The sequence below is a fragment of the Ochotona princeps genome, chromosome 17 (genome assembly GCF_030435755.1).
Source record: "Ochotona princeps isolate mOchPri1 chromosome 17, mOchPri1.hap1, whole genome shotgun sequence".
Classification (NCBI taxonomy): Eukaryota; Metazoa; Chordata; class Mammalia; order Lagomorpha; family Ochotonidae; genus Ochotona; species Ochotona princeps.
The window spans coordinates 37,544,488-37,568,499 of NC_080848.1; the positions used below are offsets into that span (position 1 = coordinate 37,544,488).

At 56.5% G+C, this 24,012-nt stretch overlaps 1 protein-coding gene across 5 annotated transcripts in view; it reads left to right on the forward strand.

Annotated features, from left to right (window-relative positions):
* Positions 1 to 24,012, forward strand: part of ABR (ABR activator of RhoGEF and GTPase) — a 176,369-nt gene that overhangs the window by 135,146 nt on the left and 17,211 nt on the right. For 4 of the 5 annotated variants that reach the window (XM_058676101.1, XM_058676102.1, XM_004593942.2 and 1 more), the window contains 6 exons: positions 2,125 to 2,247; positions 2,481 to 2,556; positions 3,705 to 3,809; positions 4,217 to 4,291; positions 6,378 to 6,475; positions 6,765 to 6,896. In XM_058676101.1, the coding sequence (XP_058532084.1) occupies positions 2,125 to 2,247; positions 2,481 to 2,556; positions 3,705 to 3,809; positions 4,217 to 4,291; positions 6,378 to 6,475; positions 6,765 to 6,896 (609 nt within the window). Of the gene's footprint in view, positions 1 to 2,124; positions 2,248 to 2,480; positions 2,557 to 3,704; positions 3,810 to 4,216; positions 4,292 to 6,377; positions 6,476 to 6,764; positions 6,897 to 20,146; positions 20,506 to 24,012 lie in introns of those variants that run through there. The other variant, XM_004593944.2, reaches the window with a different exon arrangement.

Here is a 24,012-nt window from a genome sequence, read left to right on the forward strand (position 1 = left end):
CGGAGGCTGAGGGGAGATAGCAATGTGGCACGTTAAACCACTGCTTGCCAAGCCAGAATCCCCATGTTGAAGCCTGGTTGCTCTGCTTCCTGTCCAGCTTCCTACTAATGGACTCGGGAAGGCAGCAGAGGATGCCCCGAGCCACTGCCACCTGTGTGGGAGAACAGGGCAGAGCTGTTGGCTGCTGTTGATTTGGCACTTCGGAGTAACCCGGCAGATGGAAGACTTGCACACATGTGTGTGTGTATGTGTGTGTCTGTCTGTTTCTCCCTTAAACAAACACCCTTCTATACCAGAACCCATATGATGAAGCCCAAGGCCGTGAGAGGGCAGCCAGAGGAGAGCAACACAGGAGAAGCCTTCCCAGGGCATGGACGGAAGAGATGGACAGCTCTGCTGGCCTGGTCTCCTTTCCGCCCCATCCCAGGCCTGGCATAGGCCTGGCCTCCCTTGGCAAGCCATCTCTTACCTCAGGCTCAGGCACACCGTGTTGACCTGTGGCATTGCTTGCATGGTTCTCGCTGTCAGTGCAGGATGAGGGCCTTTTTGCTTCCCCTCTACAATGTGAGCCCAACAGTGAGCAGGCTGTTCACTTCTGCGTCCATGATAGCAAACAGTTCAATAGTGCATAATAAAATGCAGCTGAGTCCACAGGACCTGGCAGCCTGTGAGGATTCTTTTAGTTCCACAGAAGGGACGTCCTCAAGGCCTAGGGGCTGCCTGGGGGTGCATCTGTCCGGGGGGGCCTTCCTGTTGGTTGGCCTAGCCTGCTTTGCCTGCACCTGTTTCCCCACTGCACAGGACCGGCATCTTTTTAAAAAGAGATTTTAAATTATTTGAAAGGTGAAGTTGAAAGAGAAAGACCTTCTCATTGCTGGATCACTCCTCAAATGGTTGCAATGGCCAGGGCTGGACCAGGCCAAAGTTAGGCACCTGGAATTCTGTGTAGGTCTCACATGGGTGGCCCAAGCACTTGGGCCATCTTTCACCGCTTTTCTAGGTACATTAGTGGGATCAGAAGCAGAGCAGCCAGGATTGGAATCGGTGCCTCTTGGAATACCAGTGTCACAGGCAGCATTGTACACCTGCTATAGCAGCAGCTCCTGAGTGTCTCTGGATCCTGTGGTTCCAGGAATTGACTATGTATGCTGTTATGTAACTTCAGCTTCTCACTCAGCAGCTCCTTTTGACGTCTTGGGCTCCATAAGTTTATTTTTTAACGGCTTCCACGTGTGCTGTTGCTTGACAGTGTATTGGGGTACTATCTGGTGTCTGATTCTCCCCCTCTTAAGGCTCTCCTGGGCCCTGGCAAGGGAGAGTGGCTGGACCAGGGGTAGGTGCATTTAACTGCCTGCCTGACCTCCAAAAATGGTGTCTATTGTGTTCTTCCAGCAGGTGTGAGCCATTCTCCCCCACACCCGTCACCACACCAGCTGTGAGCGATTGTTTAAAACTTTGATGAGTTTAAAAACGAGTTTCAGAGATGAACTCTAATTGAAGAGCTGGAATCTGGTATTGGAGCTGTTCCTCTGGACAGGCCATGAAAAGGAGGAGCTCTTTATAACATACACGCATGCACCCAGAGGAATTGGAGAGGGTGCAGAGGTCTACAGAATGGGGCAGAGCCTGAACGCCCGAGACCCCACAGCCGGGTCAGCAGCCTGAGCCTTGGCACTGCTGTCCCGGACATGGACATACTATGGCAAGGCAGAGGGGCCAATGTCCTTGCAAGTTCTTGTGTCTCCCGGTTTCCAGTAGAGGGCGCTCGGCACACCATGTGGGATGGCAGCAGGGAGTGAAGGCGTGAAGGAGGAAGAAGGCTTGGCTTCCAGGCTCTGTGGGGGTTTCTGTGAGAAAAATGTGGCAGGGCCATGGAATGACCACTTTGGACTTAGTAGGGAAGGATAGTGGGTGGGGGGTTCCTAGTGTGGCGATCAGGGATATGAAAGTTGGGTTAGTGTATGTATGCCCAGGGGAGTCCTCAGGCTCTTGGGAATTAGCCAGGCCCCTCCGAGATATCAGAACACCGTAAACCATAGAACGTAAGGACAGTGATTGCCACACAGGGACTGCTGGGTGAGCAGGGGACTGAGGGGGAATGCTCTGTGCTCTCGCTCCCTGCAGAAGGCCAACAAGGGGCAGAGCCGCGCCATCGAGCGCCTGAAGAAGAAGATGTTCGAGAACGAGTTCCTGCTGCTGCTCAACTCGCCCACGATCCCTTTTCGGATCCACAACCGGAATGGAAAGGTCAGTCGGGGCTGCCCAGCCCTGGGCCGTGGGAACTCGGGCCGATCCTCCCAAACGGACCGCCATTAGACGCCCTCTCCCCACGGGGAGTCCCTCCTCTCTCTGGCTGCCTCTTCCTCCAAGCCCCGGGGCTGCCGGGTTAAAAAGAAGCTTGATGGGAGACCCCAGAATCTGAGAGTATCCTGGGTCTGACTGTACCCTCCTCCCCCACTCCGCATGTCCTCTCTCTGTAGAGCTACCTGTTCCTGCTGTCCTCAGACTACGAGAGGTCAGAGTGGCGAGAAGCGATTCAGAAACTACAGAAGAAAGGTGAGGGCCCAGCTACGCGGCTCTGTGGTGTCCATGGCAACCAAGGCCTTTTGTGTTCCCAAGCACTTCAGCGCTTGCTTATTCATTGTCTCCTCTTTAACTCTCCCCTCCACCCTGTGAGATGCCAGGGAGCTGGCCCTTCACTGACTGAGGCCCCAACAGTTGAACTGATATGCCTAGGGGACAGGGCTCGACCACAGCCTAGGGTTCTGTGTCCCTTTTACTGTCGCATACACATGCATGAGTCACTTCAGCAAAAGGTTCTTTTTTTGTGTTTATTGATTCTGAAAGATGTATAATTTAGAGGCGGATGTGGTGGTACAACACGCTAATCCACCCTGTGGCTCCAGCATCCTGTGTGGGGCACTGGTTCATGTCCTGGCTGCTCCACTCCCCATCCAGCTCTCTGTTTATGGTCCAGGAAAGCAGTGGAGGATAGTTCAAGTCCTGGGGACAGTGAACTCAAGTGAGAGACCTGGAGAGAGCTCCAGCCTCCTGGTGTCGGATCAGCTCAGCTCTGCCCCTTGGGGAGTGAACCAGTGGATGAAAGACCTTACTTTTCTCTCCTTTCTCTGTGTTAAAATCTGCCTTTTGGGTGAAAATAAATAGATCTTTAGAAAGAAAGAGAGAAATGTATTATTTATTTGAAAGGCAGAGCTACAAAGAGCAAGGGTGAGACAGATTTTCTGTTTGCTAGTTCACTCCCCAAATGGTTACAACAGCTGAAGCTGAGCAGGTCTAAAACTAGAAACCAGGCACTTCTTTCTGGGTCTCCCGTATGGGAGCCAGGGCCTAACAACTTGGGCCATCAGCTGCTGCTTTCCCAGAAGCATTATCAGGGAGCGGGATCAGAAGTAGAGCAGCTGGGACAAGAACTGGTGCCCATGTGGGATGCCAGTGCTGCAGGCAGCAACTTAACTAGCTACACCACAGCACTGCCCCCCTCCCCGCCCCGATTCTCCTACTCTCTTAGCTCTCTGACAGCACCCCCAGTTGTGCCCAGGTGGTTGCCTGCAGGTTCTTTCCTCCCTCCCAGGACTAACTCTGCCCCCTTGCAACTAGAACCCTCCGTGCAGCGACCCCAAGGAAAAGCCACAGGCCCTGCAGGCCCGTGCTGAGGCTCCCCTCCTCTCTGGCTTCCCCCACAGATCTCCAGGCCTTTGTCCTGAGCTCAGTGGAGCTCCAGGTGCTCACAGGATCCTGTTTCAAGCTTAGGACTGTACACAACATTCCCGTCACCAGCAATAAAGATGGTAAGATCTGGAACCCAAGGTTACCCAGCTGGCAGGTTGAAGCCTTCAGGGAGTGGCTGGAGCAAGGGGCTGAGCTAGGCCCTCTTTTCCATTAGCAGAGTGACCTCATTTTTGTCCATTTGGACTTTGTAAAAGTTTAGGCAGATGAAGGCAACTGTGGGATAGGCAGGATTCTTGGGTGGAGGGGCCTGGGAGAGCGGCTGGAGGTGTAAGGCAGAGCCTCCCAGGCTGAGCTGGGAAAGGGAAGGGCTCCCACTTTACTGGGGAGCTCAGCCAAAAGGAGCCCAGGGCTTGCGAAGCTCTAAACTGACCACCAGGTGGTGCTATCAGACCAAGGTGCAGGTCTCCTGTAGGAGGAGGGGCCCAGCCTCTCACAACCCCTCCCTGGGCACTCTGCTCTCTTGTAGATGACGAGTCTCCAGGGCTCTATGGCTTCCTCCACGTCATTGTCCACTCCGCCAAGGGATTCAAACAATCAGCCAGTAAGTGCCCCTGGACCCTTGCCTTAGAGGAACTTGGGTGAGCCACTGTTTGTCCTTTTCATGTAAAGTCCTGTGAACCATCAAGCATCGTGCAGAACCTTCCATTGCCCACCCACCGCCTACCCTGTATCTGTCCAGGTTGGAGCCCAGCCGGCACACCTGTGGGTGGGAGGGTTTTGCTCGAAGAGCCAGCAACCTGTCCTGGAACTCCGAGGACTGCTGTCCCCAAACCCTCTCCACAAGTGTCTGAAACCCTGGACTCCAGTCCTATATCTGTTGGTCACAGGCTATGTGGCCTTGGAGGACTTCTTGATCTCTCTCATCCCCATAAAAGCTGTCACAGTTAGTGCAACATCAGAGTGGCCCTCAACATGGCTGTGGATGGTGCCAGCACCCTGCCACACACGGTGCTTTTTCTTCTCTATTGGGGTCTCTGGTCTATAGCTTGCCAGCCCTGTAGTGGATTCAGTAGTACTCAATCTGTTGTCAGTATATTCACAGAATATAATACTTCTTATCTGCATAGGAATTTTTTTTTTTGAAGATTCATATGTTTGTTTGAAAGGCAGAGTGGCAGAGAGATCTTCCATCCACTGGTTTACATCCAAACGGCTACAATAGCCAGGTCTGAGCTGGGCTGAAGCCAAATGCTAAGAATTCCATCCTGGTCTCCTTCGTGGGTGACAGGGACCCACAGACTTGAACCATCTTCTGTCACCTTCCCAGGCTTATTAGCAGAAAGTTAGAGAGGAAATGGAGCAGCCGGAATTTGAACCTCTGATACGATGGAGTGCCGGCATCACGAAGGACAGATTCACTCGCTGTGCCACAGGGCCGTCCACTGCCTGCATAGGGATCTGTGAGCTGGATAGCTAAGGTTGCTTCCTACCCATTTGCTGGATAAACAGACCAAACCGCGTCAGAGGGGTGGAAAGTCTTCATATGACACAGGACCAAGAGGAACCCAGGGCTCACAGCTCCTCCCCTGCCTGCTGTTTATAACAGGTGTCATGCTTCATGTCCTCCCTGGCAAGGACCCTCCCTCTTGGAGATTCTATTACCGTGAGGCCCGCTGGGGTACCAGGGTGAGCTGGCCTCCCCATACTGTGTCCCCGCTCCACTTGGGCGAGCCATGGCCCTGCATCTACCATGCAGCGTTGTACCTCATCATCTTCTGCCCCTGCTGGGAGCACTCTGAAGGCAGGAACCAGGTTCCCTTTTTCCCAAGCCCCGGAACCTCCCCTTTGAGCTTCTGAAAGTTTGACCAGGTCCTCCTCACTCAGCATCTAAGCTGCCCCTGAATTACAGACCAGAGGCCCCAGGGGAGATATTAGGCAAGTTTTGTGGGCTGGGGATTTGAACTCAGTCAGTCTGGCTGCACAACCCTCACCTTGACCCCAGGAGCCCTCTCCTAATCTGGCAGAGGGCTTACCCCTACCAAAATCAGCCAGTGACATTGGCACTTCCTGCCCCCTCTGTCTCAGCTGCACAGTCTGTCCCCTGATTCTCTGCAGCCTGTTCCAGCATGTTCTACGCCCCACTCAATATCTGCTGTGGTTGACCAAACCGCCCCATCATGCCCTTCAACATGTGGACACCTTCCTTCCTGCCACAGAGGGTAGCTGTGGTTCCTCATCTCCATCCCTGCATGGCCACCAACACACTGACACTGACCTTGGCCACTGCCGCAGCAGGAGCACCAAGATCTGAGCCCTGGAGGGAATGTATGGACCACAGAGTGACTCCCAGCCACGTGTCCCAGGGTAGAGGAGGGAATTTCAGCCCCAAGGCCAGGGAGCAAAACCCCAGTCCCATGTTTGCCTCACCTGGGAGAGAGGGTAGTGAGTGTTCACCATGCTTCTGCCATCGTTGGACCTACTGTGTGCCTGCTATATGCCCGAGTCGCAGGCGATACACCTGAGAGTGAGGGAAGCTGGCGTGTTCCTGCTTGGAAGAAGAGACACAGCAAAGGCCAAACAGCAGAGATAACTAGTCCAGGGTGCACCTGGATTGTGCATTGTCCCCAGCCTCCCGCTGTGTATTCCTCGGGAGCCTCACTTGGTGTTTATCTGCCCTCCTCCTGCAGATCTGTACTGTACCCTGGAGGTGGACTCCTTTGGCTATTTTGTCAGCAAAGCCAAAACCAGGGTGTTTCGGGACACGACAGAGCCAAAGTGGGACGAGGTGAGTGGAGAGGGGCTCAGGCACCCCACTGTTGTGGAGCATACCTGTCTACCTGACTGCTCGTGTTCTGCCTGCCCAGCCTGTTGGCCCAGTGTTGGTGCCCAGGAGATTCAGGCCCTGGTGTCCTGTTCAGCACCCTCCAGATTGTGCTTTCGGGATGGGGGCTCCTCTGGGAACTTCAGAAAGCCAGGATGTGCTCCACACTTGTGCGGGGGGCCACATCTGCCAGGAAGCCAGGTCTCCCAGCTTCTCAAGCTCTAACTCCCCCGCCCCCGCCATGTCTCCCCAGGAGTTTGAGATCGAGTTGGAGGGCTCTCAGTCCCTACGGATCCTGTGCTATGAAAAGTGTTACGACAAGACCAAGGTCAACAAGGACAACAATGAGATCGTGGACAAGATCATGGGCAAAGGGCAGATCCAGGTGAGCACCCAGGGCACCCAGGAGAGCCTGGACTTCTGAGACGGTGGCTCAAAGCTGGGGTGGCTCTCCTCAGGCTGCAAGTGACTTCTCATTTTACCCCAGGAGCCCACGTGGGTGTACTTCCGCCAGCTTCTTCACCTGGCTCAAGTGGCTCAATCCTACTTGCACAAGCTGGACCAGAGAGATAGCAGTTGCCTTTTTTGTCATGTTCCAGCATCAGGTGGCTGGTTGGCTGTTCCTGGAGCGATGTTGGGAAGCCATGTGAAGGAGGCTGTGTGTGTGAATAGGAAGAAAGAGTGTGGTGTTGGATGAGCGGTGTCTGCCAGCAGCACGGGATACAAGGCACCCACTGCTTAGACTCTTGGGTTGTGGCTGGCTTACTGGGGCCCTTGGGCCTGTACGTCCCTGAGCCGGCAGGCTCTGGCTTGGGGTGGGTTCTCTGAGCATCAGTGAAGGTGGGTCCTTGGGTCCTTGGGTTATGTTTCTTGGTGCCCTATAGATGGGAGTGTCTGTAGCAAAAAGGCACTGCTTTCGGCCTGTGTCTCTGGAACTTTGGGTTTTGAAGCTGGCTGCTGTTCATCTACCTGTGGAGAGTCCAGCTTGAGTAGGGAATGGGGTTGACATTCAGCATGGGGCCTTCCTCCATGCTCCTGGCTGACATCTTGTGGGGTTTTGTGCTTGTGCCAAGAGCAGACTGTGGGATCCTGGGTTCAAAGGCAGCAGCTTCTGACCTGCCCACGGGCCGGTAAGTGCTCAGGCTTCTTAGCAGTGGACCCAGATGGGACTGGGTACAGGCTGGAGCAGTCCTGTCTGCTGCAGGGAGCCAGCTTTTCCAGAGGAAGTGGGTGTTGTCAGATGCTTCTGAGGTTGCAGCTTGATTTCTGGCTTCCAGTGGAGAGTTCTTTGTGGCATGGGGACCTGTGTACGTATCCCACTACTTCCTACATGTCTCAGGCTCCACTGTTGTGGTTGCTTGTAAATTTATTTGAGAGACACAGGCAGAGAAAGGGAAAGCTCCCTTCTGCCAGTTCACTCCCCACATGCCCATAACAGTCAGCACTGGGCCACAGCCAGGAGCCAAAGCTCCATCCGGGTTGTCCTGTGGGTGTACTTGAGCCATCACTGCTGCTTTCCAAGTGGGAAGCTGGAAGCAGGGGCCTCCAGGATTCGGACAGGGCACGGCACCGTTTGGTGGGGACCTGGCCACCGGCCCCCTCTGCTGGCCTGTGTTTCTGAACACATCCGCTCCTGGAGCTGTGGGACCTGCACCCTGCTCTTCAGCCCTATCACCAGGGAAACAGGGTTGCTAGGCAACCACAAGCCAGTCCTTCATTATTTAGAAAGTGGTGGCTGGTGAGATAGAGGGAGCTCTCTTCTGTGCTCAGTGGATGGGAGCCAGGTCTAGCCCCAGGAGATACCCAAAAGAGAGACGTGACTGGCTGCCACAGCCCCTGGACCATTGGGGGTGTTAGGGGCCACCTTGGACCCCAAGTACCCCAGCACTCAGATCCCAGGGTCCAAAGGCCGCACTCCCCCATATGGACTTGGTCAGAGTCAACCTCCTCCTCCTGGCTTAGCTGCATGCCTGCAGGGGAAACACGCCATCCATCATGAAGTCCTGGAGACTGGAGCAGATGGAGGCGTGGGGGAGGGGGAAAGCCAGGTTGTGTTTGGCAGAGCAGAAAGCACCGTCTGAGGAAAATGTTTCCGTGTTTAAGCTTCGAGGAATGCTCAGTGCCTGGAAGTCAGTACCAAACACAAACCTTCCTGCTGCCAGCCACCCGGGGCCTGCGGGGGCCTCTGCAGGCCTTTGAAGTGTCCTTATGTGCAGCCATGTGCATCAGGGAGGGGAGGGGGGTGTCCCCACAGTGAATGTGTTGCTCCCGAGCATGGCCAGGTCAGGCCAGGTGGGGAATGGCACTGAACCTTTCCACACGGCCAGGTGTCTAGGGCACAAGACACTCCATTTGTACCACCTGCTCATATCTTCCTCTTGCCACACAGCCAAGGATGGGAGCTGGCACTGGGTTGGAGCTGAAGGTGCCCTGGGGTGGGGATGTTCAGGGGTCCTGGAGGAGAGCAGGGAAGGATGAGCTGCCTACCCGGGGCCCCTTCCCTCTGAGCCCCCTTCCATTCAGCCCACACAGCAGCACAGGACTCTACTCCAGGCAGGAAAGACCAAGCCCTCCTCTCTGCAGGCTTTCCTCTACAGTCTCCCAACTTGAGCCGACTGCCTTGACCTGGCTGGTGGGCCTGGAGAGGCGTCCACACTGGGATCCTGTTTTCTATGGAAAGGGGGTGACCTAAGGCTGATGATGCACACACAGCCCTGCCTGGTGCACCTGGGGCAGGCCTGGTCCAAGTGTTTTCCCCAGCATGAGGCTGGTTCCCAATCTGGAGGAGCTCCTGTCAGAATGGGAAGGCAGGAGAGTCTGTGAACACCACACCTCCAGATGCTGGTACCATGAGGGAGGCGCTAGAACCCAACATCATGGCAAGAGCTCCCAGCTGTTACCACAGGCATGTCTTTGGTGTACCTGGAGCAGGGTGCTGTTAGCAGTTCTAAAAGAAAGAGCTGGACACTAAGGGGTTGAATAACCTGCCCAGGACCTCACAGAGAGGGACAGGAGAGCCAGCGCTTGAACCTGGCCTTGTGCCTCCAGACCCCACCTGTAGATGCTGCAGTACCACAAGGTGGGGACGTGGGCGGCAGGAACTCAAAGAGAAAAGTCACCCTGGGCTGGGGTTAGAGGCTTTGGGGCTGGGGGTGCATTGAGAGAACTGTGGGAGCGCTGGGTGTGCAGTGTTTATAGCAGAGAACGCTGCAGTCGTAGTAGCAACAGAGGTTTGGAACACAATCCCAAGCACCGCTCAAGAACAGCCCTTTGACCATGCGCCTTTTCCGGTGCCCCGGTATGTAAATGTTAACATAGCTTTGCTCACGGCATGCAGCTTGTAGTTTTCCATTTTCATGTGGCATTATCAACACCCTTCCCTTTTTAGGCCGGGGTGGGGGCTGACTGGTCGTTAGCGCTGCCTCCGTGATGCATTGTCCAAAGCACTTTGTATACAGCATGGGAGTCAGTTCTCCTGCCGTGGCCCACATAGTAATTGCCATTTTCAGCTCTGTGTTCCAGCAAGGTGGGCAGGCTCAGCATCAGCTCAAAACCACTAGTGTGGGCTCCCTGGGGACCTGACCCGTGGGGCCAAAGGCAAGGAGGCCGGAATGTGGGGCGAGTGTCCCTAGAAATGAAGGCATTGGGTGGCACTCTAAGCTGGAGTGGGGGAGTGGCAGAAGTGGGAAGCAGGTGAGGGGGTGACTAAATCGTAAAGGGTTAGGCCAACAGGGCCTCTGGAGGGTGTTTATTCCAGTCCTGGTGCTGGAGAGAGGCACACCGGGACCACAAAGGCTGAGTGACAGAGCCACGGTCACACAGCTCATTAGTGGTAGAGCAGGGGCTCCAGACGCAGAGACCCCGTGCCCGGATTGGTCGTGTGGTCAACTGTGGGGCAGTTGAGCAAACAAAGGTGCTCTACAAAGGTGGGCATGGATGTTGGGCTGTCCTTTGTCACAGTAAAGCTAGTGGATGATCCCACCTGCGTGGTCCATTCCATCCCCTGTTTCTTTCCAGTGCCTCTTCGTTCTTCATCCAGGCCCCCACCCCAACTCTCTGCCTCCTGCTCAGGACCAGCTCAGCCAGGAGGTCCTCCACCACCCCCACCCCAAGCTGCCTTTGTCTGCACTGGCTCCCCGGCCCAGGGGACTCTGGCATGTTTATTCTAGTCTATTTCCAACCACACTGCTCCAGGCTCCAGATGTGCTGTCCCCAACTGGGATCTGCCCACCAGCTAATTAGCATATTCCCAGGGCCTAGTCCATCTTGGGGGGGTGTGTGGGGACTGGGCCAGAGAGGGAGACTGTCCCTTGGGAACCCTACAGTTTGACTCCTGCCTGGAGAGGGACTGTCCAGGGGCAGCTGCTCAGTACCCTTGCCCCTCTTCTCCCTGCTGCTCCCCATCCCAGTGAGCAGCACGGCCACAGGCCTGGAGTGGCCTCTTCACCTCTGCTCCCTTTGTGCAAGGGGGGCAGCTGTGCTTTCCCAGCAGCCTGTCAGTGCCGTGTCTCCTGGCACCCTTCCAGGTAACAGGCCAAGAAGGAAGTCAGGCTGAACTGATGCCTGGGGGCCCAAGTAACCCTCAGCCCTGGCTGCAAAATTCAGGTTTTTTCCTAAGTTGGGGCCTGTCTGAGGTGGGAAGGGGTGGGTAGCATCCTTGATGTTCTCTACCGGCTGCTGGGTAGCTCATGAGAAATCAGAGCTATCATGTATGACACTTGGGTTATGAAGGCCAGTGCCCTTCCACCAGGCCCATTTTTTCCTTGCTCTAGCTGGGCTACAGTATCTGTAACATGAATTTACTCTATTTAAAATGTCTCGGTGTATAGCCCAGGAACATGGGGCACCATTTAGTGTAGGGCATCCATCACCACTACCCTTCATCCAAATGAAGTTTTGTACCCATGAAACAGGAACTCTTACCCCACCCCGCCAAGCCCCATCCACAGCCGACTGCGTCCTGTTTTCTGTCTGTATTTGGCCTCTCTAGCAACCTCATGTCAGTAAGCTTCTGGGTGCTATTCCCCGGGCCTAGGTATCCCTGATCTACAAGGGCTGTATTGCAGGGTGTATGTCATCTGCTTGGAGCCCAAGTGACACTCTTGGTATTCAGGGGGCCGCGTCTTGCTCATTTGTTCATCCACCAACAGACGTTTGGTTGTCTCCACCTTAGCCCTTCTTACTTTTAGAGGAAACCCGGAGCCTCATCTCCAAAGAGGGAGGTTTCACGGTCTCTCTCCCTCATTCCTCGCAGATGTCCCAGGAGAGCAGGACCCCGTGCTCCGCCAGTCACTGTGAGCTGTGTATAGCTGAGCCACCCCTGCCAAAGGAACACTCCCTGGTTCCTTGGCTCCCCTCAGCCTGTCAGTTTTTCAGCTGTGGGGCATGTGGGATGCAGGGATCCTTACGCTGCTGGCCTGAGCTTAAGTCAGGAGTCCAGTTGTTTGACCTCTTGGAGCTTCTGACTCTGTTCAGCCTGGGTTGGGGGAGAGGGCTGTTCTTCCCATTCCTGGGAGGGCGAGACAGAGCCGTGGCCCACCCATCTGGACTTTGACCAGCCTTGCTTCCATCCTGGGTGCTGAGCACCTGCTAGATGGCAGGACAGCCCTCACCACCCAGTTCTGTAGAGCAGCCAGCATCAAAGGGGCTTTGAAGCCAGACCAGTTTGGGGGACGAGGAATCTCATGTCTGACTGTCCTCATTAATTAAGAGCAGAGGGTGATTGCTGTACTCTCTGAGCCTTGGTTTGCCCTCTTGTCATACGGGCTCTCCTGAAGGCTGGAGGAGAAACAGGCTCCTGCAGGGGTTCCAGGTGTCCCTTGATAAGCATCCCTTCACTCCCCAAGTTCATCACCTCCATGTGCCCCTGACTAGCTGAGGCTGCAGCTGTTTTCCAAAGCTGAGGGAGTCAGGCTCGGCTTTGATGAATGAACCTCAGGGTGGATGGGCAGGGAGGTACGGATTGGGACCCTCCCAGAGCCTATGGCAAAGCAGCCCTGGGTTCTCCCCAACTTTGAAGCAGCTTTCGGCCTGGCCTGGTCAGGCCCAGAGCAAGTGAAGAACCCAGCAACAAGGTGCCTTTGTCAGCAGCTAGGGAGTGGCATCTGGTTTCAATTACTCTGCAGTGCGTGAGCAAGCACAGAGTGTAGGTCAGGGGCCTGCTAGGGCAGGAGCCAGGGGCTCCAACCCCTGTGCCTTCCTTCTGGTCCCCAAGGGGGGGTCTGTTGTCCCCATTTAACTCTGCCTGAGGGTTGCACAGGGCCAGCTTTATTGTCCTGGGAGCCTCGCCCTGGTCCTGTTGGCCTGGGTGACCTAGAGCCCCTTCCAGCTCTGGCTCATTTGGTTTGTCACAGGTGGGGCCCTGCCCAGGTGCACAACAAAGCCCATTCATACAGCACACTGACACCTTCATCTTCTCCCATTCATCTTTCAGGGCCCCTGTTGGTGGGTTGCGCTGACCACAGCCGGGTCCTTGGCCATTCAGTCAGGGGTCAGAGAGCGGGTGGGCTTTTCCCTTTCACTACCATGGTCCCCAAGCCCCATCTGACACACTCTGTAGCCCCAGGAAGCGACCTGCCCCAGGAATCTGGCAAACCAGCCCCTGCCCCTCCCTAGCCTGGGTTGGAGACAGATATCCAGGGCTAGTGCCTGCTGGTGGAGCTGACGGTGTGTGTATCCTACTGCCTATGTCCGGTTGTACCAGGCTGTGCCCTGTGCTACCTCCACCATGCTGGTCTGAGAGACACAGGGCCCAGTTCTGTTCCATGTGTAGGACACTACCTCTTGCCCAGACCTCTCTGACCCCAGTTGCTGTAGTCCAGCACCCCACCTGCTGCCACTCTTCCAGGGAAGTGTGAATGCCTCTGGTGCTTGGAGAGCAGACAGCAGAGCAGCAGAGCACTTATCCTCGGTGGACAAAGGCCCAAGGCTGGATCCCAGCAGAGTACCCATCCTGCTGTCCAGATGCCCAGCACAGACCGTTACCCTACCACCCTCATCTCTTCGTGTGCCTGGATTCTGGCCAGTGTGTCATAGAGACAGAAAGCAGGTGCAGGCCTGAGTGCTTTGCCACTCTCCTGGCGTGCAGTACCGCCTCAGCAGGCTTGGCAGCCCCTCTCCCAGGCCCACCTCTGAGCTGACCCAGAGAGGACCAGCCACTGGGCCCTCATCGTCAGCCTGTCCCCACACTTGAAGAAGGGACACTGTCCTCTCAACTCCAGACTGATCACACCCCACCACCTCCATTCCAGGCTCAGGCAGAAGACCAAAGTGTGATTCCAGCTGGCTGGGCACAGGCCACCTCCTGGGTACATACTGCCAAGTCTGCGGGCATTCCAGGAGCCCATGCAAGTGCAAGCAGCACGCATTGCAGGGCTCAGTAAGTCGCTCATCGCCTTGCGGGAGTTCTTTCATCCTCCCAATGGGGCCTCACCCTGAAAGTTAAGAAAAGGGCTTAATGGGCCTGGCAGCATGGCCTAGCGGCTAACAGTCCTCACCCTCAATGCCCCGGAATCCCATATGAGCGCCGGTTCTAATCCCAGCAGCTCCACTTCCCATCCAGCTCCCTGCTTGTGGCCTGGGAAAGCAGTTGAGGACAGCCCAAAGCTTTGGGACCCTGCACCTGTGTGGGAGACCTGGAGAAAGTTCCTGGCTCCTGGCTTCGGATCGGCGCAGCACCGGCTCATTGCAGCTCACTTGGGGAGTGAATCATCGGATGGAAGATCTTCCTCGCTGTCTCTCCTCCTCTCTGTATATCCGGCTTTCCAATAATAATAAAAATCTTTAAAAAAAAAAAAAAGAAAAGGACTTAACAGAAGAACAGCCAGGGAGCTCCCAGCATTAGGGCCACAGTGAGTACCAGTAAGGGGTGTGTTGCCTAGGGTGAGCTCTGCTAACTTCCTTCCAAGCCTGTAACAGTTGAGAAAACCCACGACCAACCTAGGCTCCTCAGAGTGCAGCAGTGATGGTACTGGGTGGGGGACTAACCCAGGCTAAGCCTCTCACCCTTGGGCTAGAGTAGGAAGGCTGGCTGCAGCCTCCTGTTAGCTCCACCACACTGGCTTTGCAGCGCACCCCAGCATCACTCAAGAACTAGGGTGGACCCACAAGGCAGCCCCAAGCTGTGGGTGCAGAACGTGGGACCCAGGAGTTTCCTGAAAACGTATGTTTAGCCCGCACCAAGAGGGAATGCAGGCCAAATTCCAGTGTCAGGAGAAGCAGCAGCTCTTGCGAAAACTGTCAGAACTGCCCCCATCTGTGCACCGGACTGGAAGGTTGAACCATGGAAAGGAGACTTGGGGCTGGACCTGGGTATTGCCTGGAAGGACTTGGAGAGCCTTCTTCCCAACCCCTAAACCAAGCCCCAAGAAGGCAGGAGGCAGCGGATAAGGGAGGTCCCTCATCCCCACCTCAGCTAGGGCTTCTGCCCTTGGCTTTTCCTTTTTTTTTTTTTTAAGATTTATTATTTACTTTTGTTGGAAAGTCAAATTTTTTTTTAATTTTTTAAAGATTTATTTTTATCACAAAGTCAAATAGACAGACAGGAAGATCTGCCGTCCAATGATTCACTCCCTAAGTGAACTCAACTGCCGGTGCTGCGCCAATCCGAAGCCAGGAGCCAGGAACTTTCTCCAGGTCTCCCACACAGGTGCAGGGTCCCAAGGCTTTGGGCTGTCCTCAACTGCTTTCCCAGGCCACAAGCAGGGAGCTGGATGGGAAGTGGAGCTGCCGGGATTAGAACCGGCATCCATGTGGGATTCTGGACGTGCAAAGTGAGGACTTTAGCCACTAGGCTTCTATGCCAGGCCCTGCCCTCTGCTTTTATCCCAAAGGCAGGAAGACTTCAGCATTTCAATATTGGCAAGAAACGGGAGGGACAGTTTTCGGCACAATGATAGTAATCATTTATTTAAGATCACCAGGTTGGTCCCTGCTGCCAATCTGACAGCTGTGGAAATGGAGTCCAGAGCAAGAAAGTGGCTGCCAGGCGCCTGGCGTCCCTGGGCTTTCCTTCACGTAAGCTCAGAGTCGGGTGGGAGAGCTCAGGGGCCTCAGTGGCCTCAAGCCCTGCTCCTGCCGGCCCTCATTTCCTTAGCACAATGCCAGAGGCCCCGTGGGCCCAGAGCAAGCCCCTCGAGTCCCCTACCCCCAGGCTGGGCTGGGGTTCCCCTGGGCATACCACTGGCTATGACCAGTGTCCCAGGTTGGGGAGGAGGAGGTGACATGAAGGACAGGGCTTGCTCTGCCCACTCCATCCCTGGGTGGGTTTTGTTCTGGACACACAGGATGTTCCCAAAGGCTTAAGTGGATTTTCTTCTGTACCGTGAGAATCGCTCGGGCTTGCCAGGGACGTGTTGTGCTGCTGGGCAGTTGGGCAGCAGCCCTGCTCTTGAGCTGTTTGAGCCTCTCCCATCCACCCAGAGCCAACAGGCAGAGTGAAGAGTGTGGCTGGTAAGGGGAACCAGTGTTGAGCCTGGCCATGACCCAGCCCAAGCCTGGGGTCGGGGGAGGGCAGGTGACCTCAGGCAGCCTGGTCTCTGGAGCAGCGAATTCTGCCCCTCATCAGTCCCCTAGAACATCTCAGACCCAGGATGTACCTGCCCCACCCCAGACACCTGCATAACCACTGATAGTTGCTTATGGGACATGGAGCTGAGTTTGAGAAGCTCAGACTATGCACAGGTGGTGGCAGGCAGAACCCAGGACCCCGAAAGCTGTCACCTAACTCACCTGCGTGGAGGGGTGGGGCTGGTTGTGTGTGCACGGGGAGTGGGGGGTGTAGGAGAGGGAGGCAAGTGTTGGCCACAGTTTTGTTCTCAGACTTGAGCTCTCTTCAGCAGCCTCCCTGCCGGGCACTTAGTGGCTGTTCCCTCTGTGGTGAGTGGGCGAATGAATGAGTACATGAGTAGCCATGTGGCTGCCAGGCTCTGTGCTGCCGTTGGCTGCTTGGTGACATGGAGCAAGCTGTTTGCTCCCACATGTGGACCTGATGCAGGCCCTGGACATAGGGCGTGGAAACTCGGGCTGTCCGGCGGGCAGATAAGTTTCTCAAGACCCCTGCCCTTCGAGTCAATAGGTTTGGGTTAAGAGTGGGTGTAGAAGAACATGAGAGTACATGGCAGGAGTACGGGGGCACTGCCAGCCCCTTGGTCCCCGGGCTGGCTGGCACTGTTCCGCTCCATTCTCTTTCATCCTGACCTTGGGCAGGAACCCATCCCGGGACTGCTTTCTGCCTCTGCCCTTCCATGTGTGTCTTGTGCTCTTCTGGGGCTGACAAGTGTCCTCAGTGGAACCCGACCTCATCCTTCCCTCCCAGGCCCCTCGCTGCCGGGCATGGGGGACTGTCCCCTCCCTGCTGGGGGGGGGTCTATGGCCTTGGTCTAGCTGGCTGCTCAGAGTACCGTGTCCTGTGAGCTGGAGGGCAGGGGTAGGGACATGGGCTTCTGGACTGAGCTGCAGGCAGATGAAAGTTGATCCATTGGGGAAGGAGGTCAATCCAGAGAAGCGACAGCGCATTGCAAGGTTCTGAGAGCGAGGCTTCCTCCCAGGGTTCGCAGGCCTGGAGAACTGCTGGGAACAGCCTCCCGACAGTGCTGCGACGGCCCTGCCTTGCTTGCCCACATTTCACAGGCTTCATGTCGCTCCCTGGTGACCTTCCCTGCCTCATCCCATGGGCTGCTAAGCACATTAACTTGGTTTTACCTCCCTCACAGCTGTGTTGGTGGCAGGTCCCTACCACAGACAGAAGCCAGGACCCATACTCCCCCTAGGGACAGCCCCACTTGTTCCTCTGGCCCAGAGCTGGGGGGCGGGGGTTGGGCGAAGCTGGGACAATCCATGGGGAATGTTTTTAATTCCAAAGGCAGTGACATCTGGGGTGAAGGGGGCGGACCTCAGTGCCTGGCTCTGTTGATCCAGACGGGAGACTCTTGTCCTGGCAGGATGGTGTGGCTGGGTGGCAGGGGAGAGGTGCCATCACTTCCCTGGGTGCCCAAGGTAGCTGAGCTTTGCCCATCCAGCAGACATGAAGCAGAAGCTCAGTGGGCTTCAGGGACTAGAATTCACACTGCCCCTATTGAAAGCATGGTGGGGACATCTGTCCTACACGAATCCTCCTCCACCCTGCTCCCAGGCCACCCATTTCAGGAAGGAAGGCGTGGGGAAGAGAAGGCAAATCTGCTGTCTGCAAAGGAAGGTCTGGGCTGTGGGGAGGAAGGGGAGATGAGCACCTCCAGGCGTGCCTCCAACTCCCCATCTGCTAAGGCGTTTATGTCACCATGGAGACCGGTTGGCCATTGTGTATCCAATCAGAGCTCGCCTCACCCAGACAAGTGTGGAGCCTTGGGTTCCTGAGGCAGACAAGCAGTGGGGCTCTGGGAACAGGATTTATACCCTCCCCCTAGACACATACACCCAACAGAGGGAGGACACCCTGTTCCCCCGAGACTGCACCCTGTAGACTCGGCAGGAGGGCCCAGAACCTTGATGAGCCAGCAAGAGGCCAGTTCTGAAAGCAACCAGCCCATGCCAAGTGCAAGCTGTGTATCCGCAGTAGGTGGACATGGTGAGCAGTTAGAATGGCTCCTCACCAGGCAATTACACAACCAACGAGTACACATTGACGGGGGACAGACAGAGGAATGCTGGACCTAGCTGGGCTGGATAACTTTTCCCTGTGGCCCCCGAAGGCCCTGCCTCCTCCAGGAAGCCTTCCCTGATTACCTCTGGTGAAACATGTCTTCACGCTGCTCTCAAGTCATGGCATTTCATTCATGCTGTCCTTAGGGCCTAAAATTGTTCTCCGGGGAAATTGTTCTCCGGGGTAAGGAAGGTGCCGTGTCTGTCTGGACAAGATGCATAGATGTGCAATTGGTCTTTGGCCAGTGCAAGGATGCCGCTCTACCTCCCGTGGAAGACTGAGTCCACCTCGCGTCTCTGGCAGCTTTGTCAGGTCCTGGCTTTGGATTTGTCGCTGACTCCTCAGCCCCTGGCCCAGTGCTGGCATAGCCAGGCCCTCCTGTCACTGCCTCTTGAATGAAACCAATGGGATAAAGACACAGAGCTGCAAAACTGGGCCAAGACTTTTCTGGAGCTTTGTGCCAGCCGTGGTGAGCGAGCTGTACAATCCCTCAAGAGGAGGTGGCACCCAGGTACCTGGGAGAGGCAGGCAATGGACAGGTCAGGAGGGGACACTAGTGTGTCCTTGCCTCTCCACTTTCCTCCCGGGGGCACTGGCTCTGCTACAGTCTCTCGGCCACCCTTTATCCATGTGGCTTTGGGCAGCTCAGCTTCTGTACAACAGGGGTCATGATGCCAAGGGAGAGATAGCGCTGCCCTGCATGGATTCCTGTTGCCCAGACCCTGGTTCTGGCCCAGTGAGTCCCAGCTAGGACTCCCCAGAGCAGGAGAGTCCCACTTCCGCTGGGCAGAAAGCAAGACAGGACCAGATCATCCACCACACTGAGTCCTTGACGGGCGGGAACCTCCAATTGTGGTCCCGGCCACCATGGCTTTGGGCCACGCAGCTCCAGGGCTTCTTGGTGCTCACAGGGAAGCTATGCCATTCTCAGATCTCACCAAGGGCTCAGATGCAAAACCCAGAATACTCTGACTGCAGCAGCCCTGCAGGCACATTCCAGATGCTTAGGGCTGGTCCCTCTGCCCTGAGCCAGCTTTCCCTCTTCTGACTGAATCCCAAGAGCCCGCCTCACCTCCTCAGTGCACCTCAGTGGTGGGGGGCCTGTTGCTCTGGCTGCAGCTTCATGCCCTGCTGGCCAGCTTCCACCTCCCAGAGCCCCAGCTCTCCTGTCTGTGCTGTGCAGGGTTCTGCAGCTCTCAGTGCCCCTGGGTCACAAATGCTCTAGGCAGCCAGGGGTCAGCTCTTCCCTAAACATTCTTCCTGAGAAACAGCTCACTCTCACCCCTGGGTTAGGATGGTCACTGACTTTGGGGGGTCATGTCCAGGTCACTATCTTGTGTCCCAAGTGCTGACCAAGGGAATCCTGTCTCAGTGATCCTGTCTCCGTGAGATGTGCAGGGCATGGGTAAAAGCAGCTGTGTGAAGAGAGTATCCTACCGGATGCCCAGCAGCTGTGGTCCCTGGCTTGTGCTCCTGTCTTAGGACACCCCAGATGGCCTGATCCCCCTCTTCCTGCCCCCCCAAATTGGGGGGATGTGAGTGCCTGTACACAAGTGTCCTGTCACCAGATTGGCTTCCAGGGAGGCGCCTTGGGCAGGAGAAGGCAACCTCCAGGACCCCCTTTGCTATGGTGGCCAGACCCTGGCCACTGAAGGTCCTCTGTGGCTGGGCCCAAACCTGCCCTTTGCTACAAGCCTCCGGGAAGCAGTGTGGCAGTGAAGGAGTTAATCAGGATCTAGCATGGAAGGGACTGGCTTGTGTTTGTCAGCTGCTTGTCAAACTTTATTGAGTAAGGGACTGGAGGGAGGGTGGTGGGGTCGGGTCTTAGGTGGAGGAGTGCCTGCTCAGAGCCCCAGGGGGTTGGGGGTTTTTGGAGGGGCCTCTCCAGTGCCTCCCTTGAGTCACTTCCTCTGTGGGGGCGGGGCTCTCCCTTGCTGCCTGCCTTCGGTGGCTGGCGCTTGCAGTGGCGTCCTGAGAGCCCGCCGGGGACCTGCAGGGGGAACCGAGGTGGCACAGCTAGGCTCCTGGCTCCTAACACACCAGCACACTCAGGCAAAGCCTGTGGTAGGCTTGGGGAGAGAGGGAGGGACTCAGAAGGGAGGAGGTACCCGCGAGGCTCTGAGCCCAGAAAGCTCCCTCTGGCTCCCAGAGCTGCCCAAGCCCGCTGGGAGCGGCCCATCCGCGGGCGGCCGGCATGACGGACGTCCTGCCTCAACCCGACTGCAGCCTACAAGCAGTGTGCGAGCCCCTGGAGCGCTGCTGCCTGGATCCGCTGGACCAGTCGGCAAGCAAGCGGCCCCCCAACACCGGTGCCCGGCTCTGGGGTCGGGTGCGCAGCAAGCTGCTCCGTCACAAGGTGCCTGTGGGAGGCTTGGAGGGGGGCAGGGAGGGGGGCAGATAGGCCCCTCTGAACTTCCGAACTTCCCTGGGATCTGAAGATGGAGGTTGGGGTATGGGATGCAGTCTTTTGTAAGTGGCTTTAACTTGGGAATCCTGGCAGCAGTTCTCCTTGCTAAACCTGGCTGCCTGTTCTTCATCAGTTCCCCACTCAGGAGGGAGGTCTGCCTGCTGCAGCGGCAGGAATGTGAGCCCACCAGGCACAGGACCCCGGGGTCTCTGTGTTCTTCACCATGCCCTGCCACCCTGCATCCAGGGAGCACCGCCCACCAGGCAGGGTTCTTTGTGTGCCTGGCAGGGATCAAGCCCCTGCCACCAGTCTCTGATGGGGATAGCTGGGGTGCTGGGGCTTGGAGGCTGCCTCTTCAGGGACCACCCAGATGACTGCTGGCACTGGGCCAGCTGGACCCCAGGCAATTCAATCAGTGGGGGATGGGGACTCCTGACCCAGCAGGCAGCTCAGAGTGGACTGTGCCAGGGCAGACTACTGGTGCTGCCTGCAGCCCCAACCCCTGGGTTGGGCTTAAAATCAGAGAGGGGAGCTGACCATCCTGCAGCTTGACAGACTGCCTTGGGGATGGCCTTGGGCCCTGGCCTTGGACATCTGAAGAACAGCCTGGCCCAGTGCTGCGGTACGCAGTAACTTCTTGATAGCTCTACAGACCAATTCCACTGCTGAATAAGAATGTCACAGGGGGACAGTCCTGGCTGCCCAGGGCTAAGCCCATGCTTAAAGGTAGTGACCTGGGAGGCCTTGGCTGCGCCGTGACGGGGACGTGCCGGGCCTCCTGTAGCTCACAGGAGGACGCTGTGTGCGTCCCTGCCAGCCTGCACAGTTTCCTGGAACCTGCTGAGGCACAGCAATCCTGGGCCTGCTGGCTCCTGGTTTAGTTTTATCTGCCAGTAGGGCACACTTAACTTCCCAGGAGTGACATTAGTCCTAGAAAGTGCTGGGCAGGGAGCAACTTGAGCTTCCCCACACTGGCCCCCGTGTCACCTTGAGCATTCCCGGGGGCCCGCTAGCAGAGCCCCTCTGTGCTGAGGCAGCTGTCTGCTGGGCAGTGTGGAGCTAGCTGTCCCTGTGCCCCCGCCCCCTCTGCTGAGGCCAGCAGACAGGCCTGAGCTCACCGTCCTGTTCCCCAAAACCTCAAAGTGAGCAAGAAACTGACCCAGCAGGTTCTTGCCTGGAGCTAGCCAAACAGAGCCCTTTTGGTGACCTACCTGTCCCTTTGGGGAGGTGCCTGGCAGGTGCTGCAGGCAAGGGACAGATTTTAAGCCTCCAGTGTTCCACATCTGGAGGTTCCTCTTCCCTCTGTGTGCTTGTGGCTGACAGAGCCAAGAGGCTACCTGAGCAACTCCTGGGCTGGGCTTGTCCCTGCTCCTGTCTACAAGCTACAGGTCCCTTGGCCACCTCTGGGTAGGATTGGTGAACCAGAGCACGGCTGACAGGGGGCTGCCAAGCACCACAGTGGTACGATGGGGCAGTTCTGGCAATAGGCTGCTCTGGGTGGCAGGTGATCCATTACCCTCGCTTGTGCTATGAGACCAAGTGTGTCAGTGTCACAGACAGTGTGGGTGAAGGGGCTGTCCACCCTCCAGTGCCTGCCTGGCAGGTGCACAGATAGGGCTGGGGCTGGCTCTGCCCTTGCTTCTTTCCCCAGATGCATTAACCTATTTTTTTTTTCACTGCTGTGCCACAGGCTCACTGCCAGGCCCGGTTGTTTGGGGTGTGGTGGGATGCCAGGTTCTGGCCAGTCTGGCAGGAAGACCACCTGCTAGACCTCACTAACTGTGCTCTGATGTGGTGACCCCCCCCAGTTAGTGAAAGATTCCTGAAAGTCTTGTGGGGAGATGTGGGTCAGTCGCACCCCTCCTCAACCCCTCATTTTGGCGCTGCCTCTGCTGATAGAAAGGTTCCAGTGTCACAGTTCAGCCTCGACACCAGTGGGTGGTCTGTAGTCCCCGGAGCCTGCAGTTACTGGGGAGGGGGCAGGGGCCATTCAGACTCTCCTGTGGGCTGTTGTCATCCCAGAGGAGAATGGAGGGGCTGAAGCCTTATTCTGTCCTGGCTCGACAGCCGGTTGTGCAAGCACTTAGCCGAGGAGCCATGTGGCACGAGGTTTGTGGGCTGTGCCAGTGCACTCAGTATTTAGCTTTGCCTTTTTGCTTTCCTTTTTTTCTTTTGGCCTCAATTCACACTCCAGTTAACCAGGCGCCGTGCCTCATGCTCCCTCTCATCCTGCCTGCTTCTGAATCCTTAGGTCAGACTGGAAGAGGAGGCATCCCGTCCCCAAGCCTCAAGGCATCCAAATCCCCAGCGGAGTCATGTGGCATCATGGAGAGGCTAAGTGTGCCCAGGGAGAGACCAGGCCCAAGTGGAAGAGGAGACTCAGGCTATGGGCAGTGTCCTGGGGGTAGAGGGAAACCTACGGCCTCAGAAAAGCCTTGGGCCCCTTGTCAGCCCCAGGGCTGAATCTGCTGTCTGCCTGGTAGACTTGGCCTCCCCTGTCTGCATGGGGGTCCCTGGAGAAAAGACAGGTTGGGGCGCTCTTTTGGATTGTTGGGGCAGGGGAAGGTGGAGAACCTGGAGGTTTGGCCATCTCGGAAGAAGCTTCTTTTCTCAATCACTGCTTCTTTCTGAGCCTTCCCTGAAGGTGTCATTGAACATAACCCTCCCTTCTCACTCCAGCCCAGGATCAGCTCACTGAGCCCTGTGCTGGCTGTGGAGGGTAGCGTGCTTGCAATTGCCCTGGCATTATGTGCTCACAGTAGGGCTCTGGGCATCCGGAAGGATCTGGAGACTTCACGCAATGGAAATCTCTCCTGGCCTTGGCTGTTGACGCCCTGCCCTGCCAGCACCCTCCTCCTCATTCACCAGAGGGTAGAAATGTGGCTTGCACTCGGTGCCATTCACACCCCACCCACATCCTGGGCCTCTGTGTGGGTCAAGATTGTTCCCAGGCCAACAGGATGGCAACGGGGATTGCCTGCATTGGCACAGCCACACAGAGCCCTTGCCCATGCCCCTAGGGCAAGAAGACTTGTCTCATAGGCCCATGTCGTTATGCCGAGCTGGCATCCAGGAGAGCAGGAATGCTCAGCTCTGAGAGTCTGGTGGAGGTCCTGCGTTCTCCACCCAGGCACGGAGCCACTCCTATGTGTCAGCTCTGTCATGGGCCCATGGGTGGGAACCCCTGCTCTAAGTCCGCTTAGCCCGTGGCATGTTGCAAAGGGCCATGGGCTGCCCCTGCATCTTGGCAATACTCCAGATGGCTTGGCTGGTCAGCTGTGCTGGGCGTAGGGCCCCAGTGTTTAGATGGCCCTGGAGCAGAGAAAGCAGAGCCTGCCTGCCTGCCAAGGTAGTTCCTGAAAGGCGTGAGCTCAAGGTTGCAAGAGTCAGAAGCTTTGAAATTCCACACCTAGGAGGAAAGACATTTTGGAATGAAATTTCTGCAAATGTGTCAGC